This window comes from Lygodium microphyllum, chromosome 26, assembly GCF_053477565.2.
Source record: "Lygodium microphyllum isolate KBCC chromosome 26, Lygodium_microphyllum_v1.1.10, whole genome shotgun sequence".
Classification (NCBI taxonomy): Eukaryota; Viridiplantae; Streptophyta; class Polypodiopsida; order Schizaeales; family Lygodiaceae; genus Lygodium; species Lygodium microphyllum.
This window is the reverse complement of record NC_141160.1, coordinates 8,447,395-8,460,960: the sequence shown is the minus strand read 5'-3', so window position 1 is coordinate 8,460,960 and position 13,566 is coordinate 8,447,395. Positions and strand designations below refer to the sequence as shown.

At 41.6% G+C, this 13,566-nt stretch overlaps 1 protein-coding gene across 1 annotated transcript; it reads right to left on the bottom strand.

The window, feature by feature from the left end:
• Nucleotides 1–698: 698 nt before the first annotated feature.
• On the bottom strand, nucleotides 699–3,008 carry LOC148012984 (uncharacterized). Its single transcript, XM_087668493.1, has 2 exons — nucleotides 2,186–3,008; nucleotides 699–1,309 (listed from the first exon to the last, which is right to left on the bottom strand). The coding sequence occupies exons 1-2, from the start codon at nucleotides 2,547–2,549 to the stop codon at nucleotides 741–743; spliced, it is 933 nt and encodes a 310-aa protein (XP_087524619.1). The 5' UTR covers nucleotides 2,550–3,008; the 3' UTR covers nucleotides 699–740.
• Between the last annotated feature and the right edge of the window lie 10,558 nt (nucleotides 3,009–13,566).

The following is a 13,566-nucleotide window of genomic DNA, read 5'->3' as shown; positions in this document are numbered from 1 at the left end:
TCGCTTAGCATGGCAAAGATTTACATTGAAAGTCCGTATATTTCTAATGTTGTGATTGCCCTAGTTTATTGAATTTCATGATTGGCTAGTCAATATGTTTTCCAACTCTATTAAAGGCGACTACAAGTGGCTTGCTACATAGTGGTGCCCATAGAAAGCCATCGAACCATGGTCATGGTGATCAACCCAATCTTCTCCTGCTCTCCAACAAGATTTGTGTACCGAAGCTATTCATTATCTTCTCCTAGCAAGTAATTGGCAAGATTGCAAGTGCAAAATGGCACGAGGGTGAGAGATTCAAGGGCATGTAAAAGAGTTCATGGTTGTGTGAGACCAAATGGAGACTAATCATGATTGATCGTGACTATCCTAGATTGGGTAAGGACATGCTCTATATATACACAATGCGCAATATGTTTGATAGGCACAACATTGTCTCTAGCCTAAGATGTTGTACCATCTCATACAACCTATGGTGAATATAAGACATGAGGATCATTTCCACCTTTGAGCTAACTTCTCTTTTAAGTGTATTGTGGAAGGAGCTAGTATCTTGCAAAAGGAAACAAAGACGAAACCCCGTAGATCTTGCTCTCAAATGTGAAGGTCCTTTCAATTGTCTATTCCGTTGGTGACTTTCAATTGAATCTCAATTCCATTTGCTAAGAACAAATATCCAACAATAAAGAAAAACTTTTTTATACAATTGAGATTCAATGAGATATTTATATTTTACAACATCAGATATCTTCACAGAAACTGTAAAAATCATGCTTGATAAAATCCCCTAGGCCCACAGCCATCATACAACAGAAAGTGAAGATGAACCCAATTGTCTGCAGCTTGTAACTCCAATGATCAAAATACACAATTCGGTTAGCCAGACCTTCAGGTCCATGGGATAGCGCCATGATATGGAACAGAAAAATTGACATTGCCACATACTGGTAGAAAATTTCAAGGGTCAGATCCAAGTAATGTATTTCGAGAGTGTCAAACTCTGGATAGCCAATGTATGGGTAAAAGGAAAGAAATACAATGGTGCCTACTGCCACGAGCCAACCACATGCTACTAGCTTATTTGATCTGTACTTCACCTCAACCAGCCCATCGGGATAAGGGAAAGGGTCCATGTACACTTTGCTCGCAATCCAATGTGAAACCATCATGCGAACCAACCCCAACATTGCAAATGGCTTTGAAAGGTTGGCCAAGTACCCCACATCTGTTGTTGAAATAGTGTACTGGATTGCCCAAATTCCTTGATATGCTGCAATTACGCTTAATAAGCCTTGAGCACTAAGTATGCCTGGGAAAAGATGGGAAAGAAAATGGACATATGAGTGTGGTTCCCACTATTCAAGAAGAACTAAGAAAACTTACATGTACCAATTTTTTTTTTGGGGGGGGGGGGGGGAGGAAGGCATGATTCAAGCAATGTGTCCTTAAAGCCAACGAAGTAACTGGGCGCTCGCAGTAATATACATCACCCTGGCATGAAGTCTCACAGACACACACACGCACAAGGCATCTTGCAAGCTTAAATTTCATTAATGTATGACTCTGTCTGAAAGACCCTCACAATGTAGCATGTACTACTGTTCAAACATGCCTAACAGATAATCTCACCCAGGAATCATTTGCCTGTATCCCATGCAATCCCTCCTCCCATCAAAATTCAATGGCTACATTCAGACTTAGAGGAAGCACTGGCAAAAGGCATTAGAATGCAGCACATCCACTAAATCCATTTATAAAGCAACTGAAAGCTCAAATTTTCATGCAATAGCATGTTCTGAGGAGATGCCCTTTCACAGATCAAAAGTTTCAAGGCCTGATGCCTAATTTCCCTACAGCAACATGCATAGTTCCACATCAATATGTACAGCACCCATGGATCTATGGAGACTAAGCGTGGACTTTGCTGATTGGGCTCATTCGAGACAGTGGAAGGTACACCGTACTAACAACTCTGCCATACACCTTGATCAGAACAATGTGCAAATGCCATTTGCTCAAGCACCGATGTTGCAGTATTTCACCACATCCGAGGTCAGTAGCACAGAGTCTGCGCAATTCGTGATTGAGAAGTAGGCTCCTCTGACCTAAAGCACGGAGCCTGCACCCATGTTTGTTGAAGAATCTTCCCCCTTTCGAACACAGAGAAACATAGTCAGAAGTATACCTGAGATTTCGAGCCTTCTGACACAGATTTCTGGGATTGATTCGCCGACGACGAAAGGGAGGGGAGGCCGATATGGGTAGGCATCAAAATTGATGAGCGCGAGCTGTTTCTCGCCCCACTGGTTCGCCAGGAGGCGGTAGGCGAGCATGGAGTAGTAGCGCCACAAGAGGTTGACAGGATTGAAGTAGCGGAGCAGCCACCAGATGCGCGAGGCCAAGCCGACGCCGTCCAGGCAGAGGGTGGTGTCGACCTCGCCGGAGAGGATGTGGGTGGCGAAGACGGCGAAGCAGGAGCGGAAGGCAGCCTCAAGGATGAGGGCCCTGCTTTCCTTGGGGCACAGCCGATCAAGGTCCTGCTCGACCATCCGCGTGTCAGGGTGCAGCTGCGGCAGGGCTCAGAGCAGGCTCCTCTGGTTGTTGCTGGATTGGAACACTGATAATATAAATAGGTGAGTGTTTTTCTGATATCCCTGTGAACTTGCTGATGATATATATGGTAGATGGGCGTCTTTCTGATATCCGATTATGGTAGATGGGTGTCTTTCTTTCTTTCTGATATGCTTCTGAACATGAGCTTATGCCTGATGGGCGTCTTTCTGATATCCTTCTGATGCTGATTATGGTAGATGGGTGTCTTTCTTTCTTTCTGATATGCTTCTGAGCATGAGCTTATGCCTGATGAGCGCCCTACTGAACCTGAGCTTACATGCAGTTTACGGTGGAGTGGGTCTCTCAAAGGCCATGATTCGCATCGCGCGACTTCCTTGAACCTTCCCTCCTTAACTTCCTTTCATACATTAACTACTAACTCTTAAATGTTTCTATTAAACGTAACTAGGCGCTCTGCGCCTAAATGCGCCAGGGCAGGCGCGATTTTTGCAGGCAGGGGTGGGTGCTAGATGCGTGTCACCCACCCCCACGTTCTCTTTTTCTTCTTGTGGGGGAGGTGGGGGGCTGCCACGTGGCACCCGTCCCCCACCTCTCGTTAACTAATAGTATAGATTTTACTTGTGACCTTAGACCTAACCAATGTTAGAATTGCAAGGGTAGGCCCCAATCAAATTTCTTTAAGAGATTGAAAGGTTGCACTACTCTTCTTATCCTAGATTCCTAGGTATATCCTGATTTTAAAGGGGAAATTCATTTCTACTCTTGTGAAGGATAAACCTCCCTTTAAAAGGTCGTGCAACCTTCAAATCTATGCCTTGAGATTCCCAACCTCCAAGCCTCTCGTTGTCCCCACTTCCCAAAACTATTTTTTGATCCACTTTTTGGACTAAAATGTGTAGGTCTTCCCCTTTTCTCACCTTAAATGCTACTCGTTACCTACCTTCTAGGCTTGATGGTTGAGTGCTCTTTAGAGAGAGAGAGAGAGAGAGAGAGAGAAGAAGAAGAAGAAGAAGAAGAAGAGGAAATATATATTAACATAGCCAATGTGGCCTATGAGACAAAACCAAAGGACATATGTGTGCAATGGCATCTCATCATGAAGTGAAAGAAAAATGTATCCATACATTATCCTACTACAAGGCTAAAATGGAGAAAGAGAGAGAGAGAGAGAGAGAGAGAGTTGAATTTGGACATTGAGTTTGAAAAGTGAGGACCAAGGCACTAAGCAGGGGGGATGCCTTAGGGAGAGAAAGTCAATTTGGACATTGAATTTAAAAAGTGAAAGGACCTATGTATCTTTTTCTCTTCTTCTCACTCTTCCAAAAGAGTGGTGTCTTGGCTTATTGCAAAGCGGGTTAGCATTGACGATCTACTATTAGACTTAGATTTTGAAGGATTTTAGCTTGTTAAGAAAATTTGTAAAATTATTGTAATCTTTTTAGTATGTATGACCAAATTGCTTGATGTGCTTGTTTAAGAAGAGTCCAATGTTGGGGGTAGTGTGTATTTTCCATAATAATTTTTCCATGATGCTTCTTCTCTTTTGTCCCAAAACATAGTTTCTATATATTATTTGAAGGTTTGGCTTGGAGATCCCGAACCAAGTAGAAGATTTGCAAGCTTATGTAACACAAAGAGGAGAAGTTTGATCTTCAAAAAATAAAGAGTGCTTTTTAGGAGGGAGGGGGCGGCATTACATTTATTGTGTGTGTGTGTGTGTGTGTGTGTGTGTGTGTGTGTGTGTGTGTGTGTTGAACATAAGTATAGACGCTCTCTCTCCTTTTCCTAGAGAGAGATAGAGAGATAGAGATATGAAATATTTTTAACTAACATATGAAATGATATGATATTTTAAGGGTTGAACATGTATGCAATGTGTACATACTCTAAAAAACGCCCACAAATGCACATACTCTGAAAAGAGACTTGAATTTCTTTTTTAATTGAACCACACACAAATGCACATTTTTTGTTCTATTTATTATTTAAAGATTTACTTGGGTAACTCTGGAACCAAGGAGAAAACCTCCAAGCCTATGTAGCACAAGGAAGAGAGGTTTGGTATTCAATAAAAGAATAGGGGTTTTTTTGAAGGGTAAGTTAATAAGGAAAAATGGTAAGGTGAGCCTTTGAAAAAATATCCTTACTATATATTAAGAGGAGGTCGGGGGCTGTTGCCACGTGGCAACCCCCAGCCTCCCCACGAACAATGGCGGGGGCAGGTGCCACGACGGCACCTGCCTGTCCTCGACCTGCACACCACCGCGCGCACTGCCTCGACTTGCCCGCCTCGAGCTGTGCCTGGACCTGCTCCCGCCTCGATCATCGACCTGCCCCCGTTGCCCTCCTAAGTCCTCAACCCTGCTCCTCGAGCCTCGACCCTCCTCCTCTATATAAGGAGCTTCACGACTCTACCCAAGGATGAACACCTGTGCCTCGACCTGAGCTTGAAGATTTTCGTGGCACCTTTGCTTGCGCCCTGCGAGTGACGGCAGGCATGTCAGCAGGCCAGAAAGGCCTGTCAGGGATGGTGTTTCTATCAGTGGCATACGGCGGAGCAGGCTCCCCTGTGTTAGGATCAGTGTAGGAGATGTATTGAGGGGGATGCGGCTAATTTCATCGTCATCTTCAATGTGAAGATTCTCTACGACTGCCAGCAGCTCATCGCTGAGAGGGAGTTCTTTGAAGGAGGATGCCATGACAAAGGCTTCTCGCACAGGTGTCGAGGTATTCGGAGGGTCCTCTTCTTGGTCGTTGTAGCGTCCTTGAGGACTCCGGGCCGGGCAACGCTGTCTTGGAGGTGCCGTGATTGGAGCTTTTGGAGGTACGAGGGTCCACCTAAGTGCTCTAATTTGGATGCTCTCATCCTTACGGAAGGGGAGAGGGCGACTCTGCTAGGAGGCAAGAGTGGAGTACATCTTGAACACGACGGGATACAGATTAGGCAGAGAACAAGGCGCGTCCACTGAACTGTGTAAGAAGAGTCCGCTTCTACCCATCGCCATTGCTCAAAGCGTCAATCCTCCTGCCATGCTTCTCTCTCTCTCTCTCATCACGCCCACCCCGGCGCGAAGCGCCGGGGCGAGCCTAGGCGCGGAGCGCCTAGTATATATAATGTGTAGTGTTATATTATAAAGGTAAATATGTACATCCACCTTACGTGGTAAAACTAGCTATATCAAGGTCCCAAAGAGCCTCGATATAGGCTTCATAGAAACATCCTTATTGGCAGCGTTTTTGAACAATTGATACACTTCCACAAAAATCTAACCACTAAAGCTAGACATAGGGGCAAAGGGATGCTTAATACAACCAAAAGCTAGATTATTCCTATGACACCGGATAGGTGATGCCATGAACCATTCCCCATATTCTCTCCGAGACTTCATTGAGATTACCACCGTCACCAGGTAGCATTTGGTTCCATCCAACAATATGATGCAAGTTGAGTCTCTCCATGGCCTTCTTGATCTTTTTCCAAAGGGTTTGTAGTTCATGATACTCCCAAAAGACATGTTTGATGCTCTCTTCCTTCCTCTTGCAAAAAACACACATTGAAGAAACCTGCAAAACCTTTGATATGCAGTGTCTCATTGTTGATTTGTTGGCCACATTTCTTCACAATAGCACATTAACCCTATAAGAGGGAGTGGCTCTCCACTCCTTCTTGATGTCCTTCTTCCAAGTCTTGAAGATTTCTTTAAGATCTACTTTACTCCAAGACTCCTTTGCCCTCAATTATCATCCAACATTAGACTCCCTAAATTCATTTCTAGATTCTTAATATTAAAAGGCTTGCTTGCAATGTTGATTAAGTATTTGAAGACATTGAATGTCTTATGCATAGCCAAAGTGAGCCAACTATCTTTTACCTTCAAGATGGTGTCCTAAAGCTAATCAACCTCTTGAGCATTTATTACACTGTAAAACAAAGTTGTTGGAAGCATACCCATTAATGGAGATGGTCATAGAGACATTAGAGAAAAGTGCTCTAATCATCGAGAAAAATCTCTCAACCAACTTTATTGAGAACGACAAGGACAAAGTCCTAGCAAATCCTTTCATAAGCCTTCTCCATGTCCATATTTAGCAGCACATAGTCATCCTTCAAGGAAAGAGCATGGTCAGTGCTAAATATAATATTGAGGATAGCATCAAGAATATGCTTATAAGGAATGAATCCATACTATCGTTTATGAACATAGTTTCCAAGTAAAAACTTGATTTAGTAAGCTAAGGTTTTGCCCATTATCATATATGGTATGTTGAGTATAATAAAGGGTTGCCAATGGTTTGCTGGCCTCCATCGTTCAACCAGCTTGGGTATGAGCTTGATGATACCTTAATTGCTGGCAACCATGGTCCATTGTGGACCCTAACATCCCAAACTAATAAAGTATGTCACCTAGGTCTTGCAAACAAACATCCCAAATAGCTAAAAAGAACTCTATTGGGAAGCCACCAAGACTAAGAGCACAACCTTTTGCATGGATTTCACAATATGGAGCAGCTCATTAGTGATGAAGGATCTTGATAAGCAAGATCCAACTCTTAATTGACAAAGGTGTCCATATGCTCCTAAAAAGCATTAGTCCTACACTTCCATTCCTCCAGAAGGAAGACTAACTATAGCAAACAAGTGTTTCTTAAACACATTAGAAATACCTTTATAATCAAAGTACCTCTTACCATATTTATCTTTTTCATACATGCATAGGTGCCTTACCTTTAGCAAACACAAAAGTTAGGAAAAGCTCAGTTATCCTCTGAACCACTCAAGACGATAGCTTGTTTTAGCACTATACTAGTATCTTTAGGAAAATTCATGGATTATTTTTAGATCAAATTTTAGTAAGTCCATTCACACAAATTACCTATCCTTTGTCCCTTTGATCCATATATCCTTGTGTCCTAATGTAGACTATTTCTTGACCCCTTAACCCCATCAACATCTTAGCATAATGATCCATTACCTGCTATTACTGCTATGATTGAGCTATCTTATGGATCTTGTCCGCTCAAGACCCTTGTCCTTTTGGAAGAGATTTGATCCTCAAAAACAAAAGTAAAAAATCACTTATGGAGTATAGTAATGTTCTCTTAAGTAGAACCTTCTTCAAGCCTATCTTCCCACTTGACCAAAACTTGTTTTCAAACATGATGATGTGTATAAAAGTCATAGAAATCCAAGATATGTTATGGTTCATGAGGTTGAACTGATGGTTCAATAATTTTTACTAACACTCCTTGGTCCACCAAACTATCATCATTGTTAAGTTGACTTTATAATTGGCTAACATGAAATACTAGATGGACTCTACTAAAGGATCGTAGATCTAGTTTGTTTGTTACTTCACCAACAACTGCAAATGGGCCACAATACCGTTGTTGTGCTGCTATGTGAACAATGTGGAAAACCCTAGAGTGCATCATCATCCAGCTTTCTTATTAATCTAGAGAATCAATGTCATATTAGTCATTAGTGTTAGTGTCCATAGTATAGATGGTTCAAAAATATGGGATTTTTAAAATAAGTTTAGCCTATTTTTTATAATTTGAATATTATATCTTATAAATATCCTAAAAAGGTGTAGTAAAATTCTAGAATAGAGTGACATACAAAAAGCAAGTGGCTTTTTAGCCAATTCTGAAGATCTCATGCAAAAAGAGGGGCTCTTGAAATTGCATGGCGCGCGATCACAATTTTTAGGCACCAGACAATACTCCAAAAATAGGAAGAAGAAGAAGGAGTGATCCGAGAGAATTTTGAGCAGGTGTCTTGGAGTTTTACCCCTCTTTCAAAGCCAACAAAACCATCAAATTTGCCATATGAGCACTAGAGAAGAAGCTAGTGTTTGGTGTGTATTTTTGGTCTATTAGGAAGCTCTAGGAGATCTAATACTTGGAGATTGCTTCTGAGTAGTCCTAGACAAGGATTTTGTTTATCTTCTTAGGTTCTATCAATACATAGTATTTTGAATAATTAAGCTTTGCCTTTATCTTGTGCATCTCCTGCCTATTCTTTTTCTTCTCTTTTATCTCCTATTCTCTACTTCCTTCTCTCTCGGGGATATGACCTTTCAACTAAAACCCCTTCCACATTGGTGGATCCAACGTGAAAGGTTGTCGGAAGGAAAGACAAGATAGGAGAATCTTCAAGCACAACTTCTAATGATATTTTGCGACAATTAGCATAGGATATGAACATGCTTATGCAGGTACAACAACAACAACAAGTGATGCAAGCTTCTATTCAAACAAAAACTATTGTGATGAATGCTCTGCAGGTATAGTTGTTTAATGGTAGGAATGTATCTATATATTTGCATACCTATGCTCAAAAGATGGAGTTCTTTGGGTGGCTCAACTTGCATGGAGTTAGTATTTTATACCAATCATTGTACATGATTTGAAAACCCAAGTTACTGAATTGTACATGCAAGATGTTGACCAGGTAGCTTTTAAGAAGATACTCAAGGAAGAATTTCACATTGAAGACGATAGTTTGATTACTCACAAGACTTTCTAGGAGGGGGTTCTACAAACCCAATAAGGGTATTGTGGCTATAGAGTCATTAAGAGAATTTGAAAGTCAATTTGAGCAGTTAGATCTTGTAGAATGCAAGCTCTTGCAAGTCAAAAATTTGAATTATTTCTACAAGTGGCAAATCTTGGGCTTCAAGAGAAGCTTAATGATTTGTCACAGGATCGGACTACAGAGATAGGGCTTGAAAAAGAGGGAATACATGTTAAGGAAGTTTTTATTGCACTGGTGAAAAAGCATAGAAGAAGAGAAAGATTGCATGTATCTAGCTTGCCCACTGTTATGGGCAAAACAATTGATGTATCCAGTAAGCCACCCACTTCTGGCTAACCCTATGGTTGCACTTGCTATTCCCACTATTAGAGAAGACATATTAGATGAATTGGTTAAAGGCATGCATGATCTTCAGTTGAAGGTTGCAAATTTGGACAAGAAAGGACAAGAGGAAAGGGAATGAGCAACAACCCCTAAACCACGAAAAAGATGTATGTGGTGTGATGGTTTGCAACATGAAAGGAAGGATTGTACTACTTATCAAGAGGCCTTGGCATGACAGCTCATCTTTTGGAAAGATGTAAGATCCATGCATAAGAAATGGGATTGCCTCTTGTTTTGAATTTTGGAAAGGGAGGTATGCAAAAGTTGTTGAAAGACTTGGCTATCTGAAATGCTTATGTGGATATAAATGCTTCTACTTTTGGTTTACAATAGGATAGAATACTTGGCCAAGTGAGGGTCCAAAGGCTACAATATGGACATATGCTTTGCATATAGGTGAAAAGAGGAAACTTACTAATAGTGAAATGTCTCATGCATGTAAGAAATTCATGACATTACTGGCTAGAAATCATTGGTAGATGCATATTCAGTGTATGCATGTTTAGCAAAGATGCAAGATACGGATGTACTTATGGAAGAGAAACAAAAGAGAGATGAAGATAATGCAGGAACATCTAAGAGAGTGACAAGAAGAACTATGGATCAACCTAAAGCTGCAAATCAGGGAGCTTTCGCTCAACCGCCAAGACCCACGGACCGCTTATTACTTCAAGCATTTCAAGCGAGCTCTAATGGCTATCTCTCACCTAGCCGACGCACCGTCAATTCTACGAGTGTAGTGAGCTTACCTTGATGCTTGATCGAGTACCCTCCTCTCTCTTGCACTCCGGTAGCTCCACGATTCTTGATGCTAGCTCAAGCATCCTCAATCCTCCTCCATCTCCAAGCTCCATCCTCCATAGCCATGCGTGCAAGAGAAGAGAAGAGGAGAGAAGAGAAGAAGAGAAGAGGAGATGGTGAAGAGCTTCACCCACTTGATCCCTCACTCCCACACACTCACTCCCTCACACTCTCACACTCCCTCTCTCAAGAGCACACACAAGCAAGAAGGAGAGAAGAAGAGAGGAAGAAGAAGACTCTTTTTGCTACACACCAAAAGAATGAGCTTCTTATTCACTTTTCACTTTATATACAAAGCCCTAAATCCTTTTTGGGCGATCATCCCCTTTTCCCTTTTTTACATGGTCGGCCGTAGCCTAGGCCCTTTTTCCCATTTCCCACCATTCTAATTTATCCTATTCCCAACTAATTCGTACACTTTGCACAGGAGCAAGCCTGGCGCTCTTTTACAAGGATTCGGGAGGGCTTCCACATTTTAATGGTGCACCTTTTACTCTTTTGTTGTCTCGGGGGGACACTGAGACTTTCTGAGGGTCCTGCCTAAACATTTAAATTTTTCAGGGTCTGGTTACCGGTCAAGGCACATTTTTTTGCTTTTATCCTGTGCCTTTTTTTTCTATTTCCTTTTTTCCATTTTATGCTTCTCTATGCTGTGGGAAACACGGTAACATTACCCCCCTCCTAGCCAAGTGCCAGTCCCATGGCACTGCGGTGGGAAGTAGTGGCTAGTTATGTCTACTGTTAGGCGGAACTGGTAGGTGGATGACACTGCTTACAAGGTGGTTGTGTGAATGAGAGGTGATGGGGTTTAATGACGATGACCAGGAGAGATTTTGACGTGCTTTAGGCTTCATGAAGATGCTCGGCATCTTTCACACAGTTGTGGCATCCATTATGTAGCCAGTCGTCCCTTGAGCATCAGAAACGCTTGAAGCAATAAGCAATCCCTTAGGAGGATGGTATTGGAGGGATTTATCCTGGAGAAGCCCCCCTCGAATTCTGCCTTGACAATGATATGGTTTGTCTTCACATTGAAAATCTATGTCTTTCATTGTCTTTGAGTTCAAGGTCTTCAGTGCTGCGTTGAAGATCTTCAACCTTGCATTGAAATTCTTCAGGCTTGTGGAATCAATAAGCGATCCGTAGATCTTGAGATGTTGGGCATGCACATTTGGAAGATAAGGTTCCAAGATCTATGCCAATAGCAGGTCGATTACTGAGTACTCCTTTTGCTTGATTTGGTGCAATCATGGTAGCCATCAGCAGGCAAATGGTTGGTGGCATGAAGCATGTTGGTCCGTGTGCTCCAATGCAGAAAAGCTCCTAAAACAGCAGCAATGGTGTCATGTCCGGCATATGGAACAAATTTTGGTCATTCAAGGATGCCGATGGTGATTTTCCTCAGCTGAATAGCCAGTTTTTGAAACTCAAACATAACCTGCAAGAAAAGTTGTGCACTCCCTAAGGGGTGTGTCTGCCTCTTCGTGTAGTGTGTTGTGCCCATGGGAGTTGTTGAGTGTTGAAATGACTTGTTTTTTGGCTGATTTTTGTTGTTTTTGAGAGCTGAATGGTTGATTTTATGGGATGATTGATTGATTTGGAAGTGGTTTGAGAGTGTTTTGGATGATATTGATTGTGTTTTGGAAGATCATGATGTTTGTTGATGGTTTTGTGATGTTCTGATAGGTTCTGAATGGTTCTGTATACCTTCTGTTTTGTTCTGTTTTGGTCTGTTTTGTTCTGATTATCTTCTGTAAGGAGGGATGGAGTATTGATTGATGAAGAATGAGATATTGAGAAAGCTTAGTGAATGTTTTGTGAGAGTTTTGAATGGTTTGAGAGTGAGTTATGAAATTTTGATGACCTTCTGTAACCTTCTGTAGGTCTTCTGTTCTGTTCTGCTTCTGTTCTGTTCTGTTTCTGTTCTGTTCTGTACTGTAGCTGTTCTGGTACTGTTCTGTAGACTGTTCTGTAAGTGTTCTGTGGAATGTATGTGTGACTTTGGAAAAGTTTTCTAGCCTTGGAAAGAGGTGAATACAAGTGCAAAAGAGCTGAAAGAAGTGGAAGAAGTAGCTGTTAAAGACTCAAGAGAAGACTAGAGTGAAGTGACAGTAGTGAGCTGTGAAGAGACACTGTAGTGGCTCTGGTGACCCTTCATATCAGACATACCTCTTGGGAGGGGTATCCACGACCTAAGAGTGATTATTGAGAGTAATTTTTGAGAGATTGTAGTGAGGATATGATGTATTATTGATGGAGTGTGTGAGAGAGAGTCAGAGATAGCCAATTTTATTGAAACAGAGTGATTGTATATGAGAGATTGAGAGAGAAGACTATGAAGATATTGAAGATGAATACTATGTGATGTATTTCTATTCAAAGATGGTGTATTCCTTTGGTTTCTTTGTTCTATTGATGGATTTTGTGAAGATGTTGAAGAATATGGTTGATTCTATTAAAAACCGTGGGAGATTTACATGATGCTGCATGAAGATTTGTTGTCCCTGGTGTTCTTTTCTTCATTGTGATCATATGAAACATGATAAACAAGCTTGTTGATGTTACAAGATAGATTTTCTTGCAAGAGAATTCCCTTTTCCTTGGTGTTCCTCTCGGGGCTCCATGTTTTTGGTGCGCAGCCGGGGAAGCTTGCCATCAACAAGCACCAAAAGAGGCTGAAAATGAAGGAAATGGCATTGCCAAAAAGAGAAGAATTCAATGGATGTTTGTAAAGTTCCTTCTTCCACTGAAGAGTTGGAATTCCTCATAATCAAAGCCACTTTCCACAAGAAGTTCATCCCACAATGGCGGAAACACATCACCATCATGATACATGCTCTATGTGGTGGACAGTTTCCTCTTCCTGTTGAAGCAGCAGAAACTTGCATCTTGGTGGCAAACTGTTTGGGAACAAATTGAAGAGCAGAAACAGAGAGAATGAACATCCATGGAAGATTTGGCATTCATTGAGAAGTTTCCAGACAACATCAAGTGGGAGATTGTGAAGAAGCTTCAGGAGTCTTGGTCTGTAGAGGTTCACAAAGACAAGAAGGAAAAGAGTTGGAATTTGTTCGTGGATGCTCAACAGCAAGATACATGGGATGCTTGGTGTACTGATAATCTTCTGTTTGTTCAATTAGCAACCCACTGGAAGTTGGTAGAAAAAGTGTTTTTTACAACATACACTGTTGAAACCATCAGAAGCTGGCATTACTATAATGATGGCACCACCACAATGCTCAGACGTATGCATTTTGACACCTTCAGAA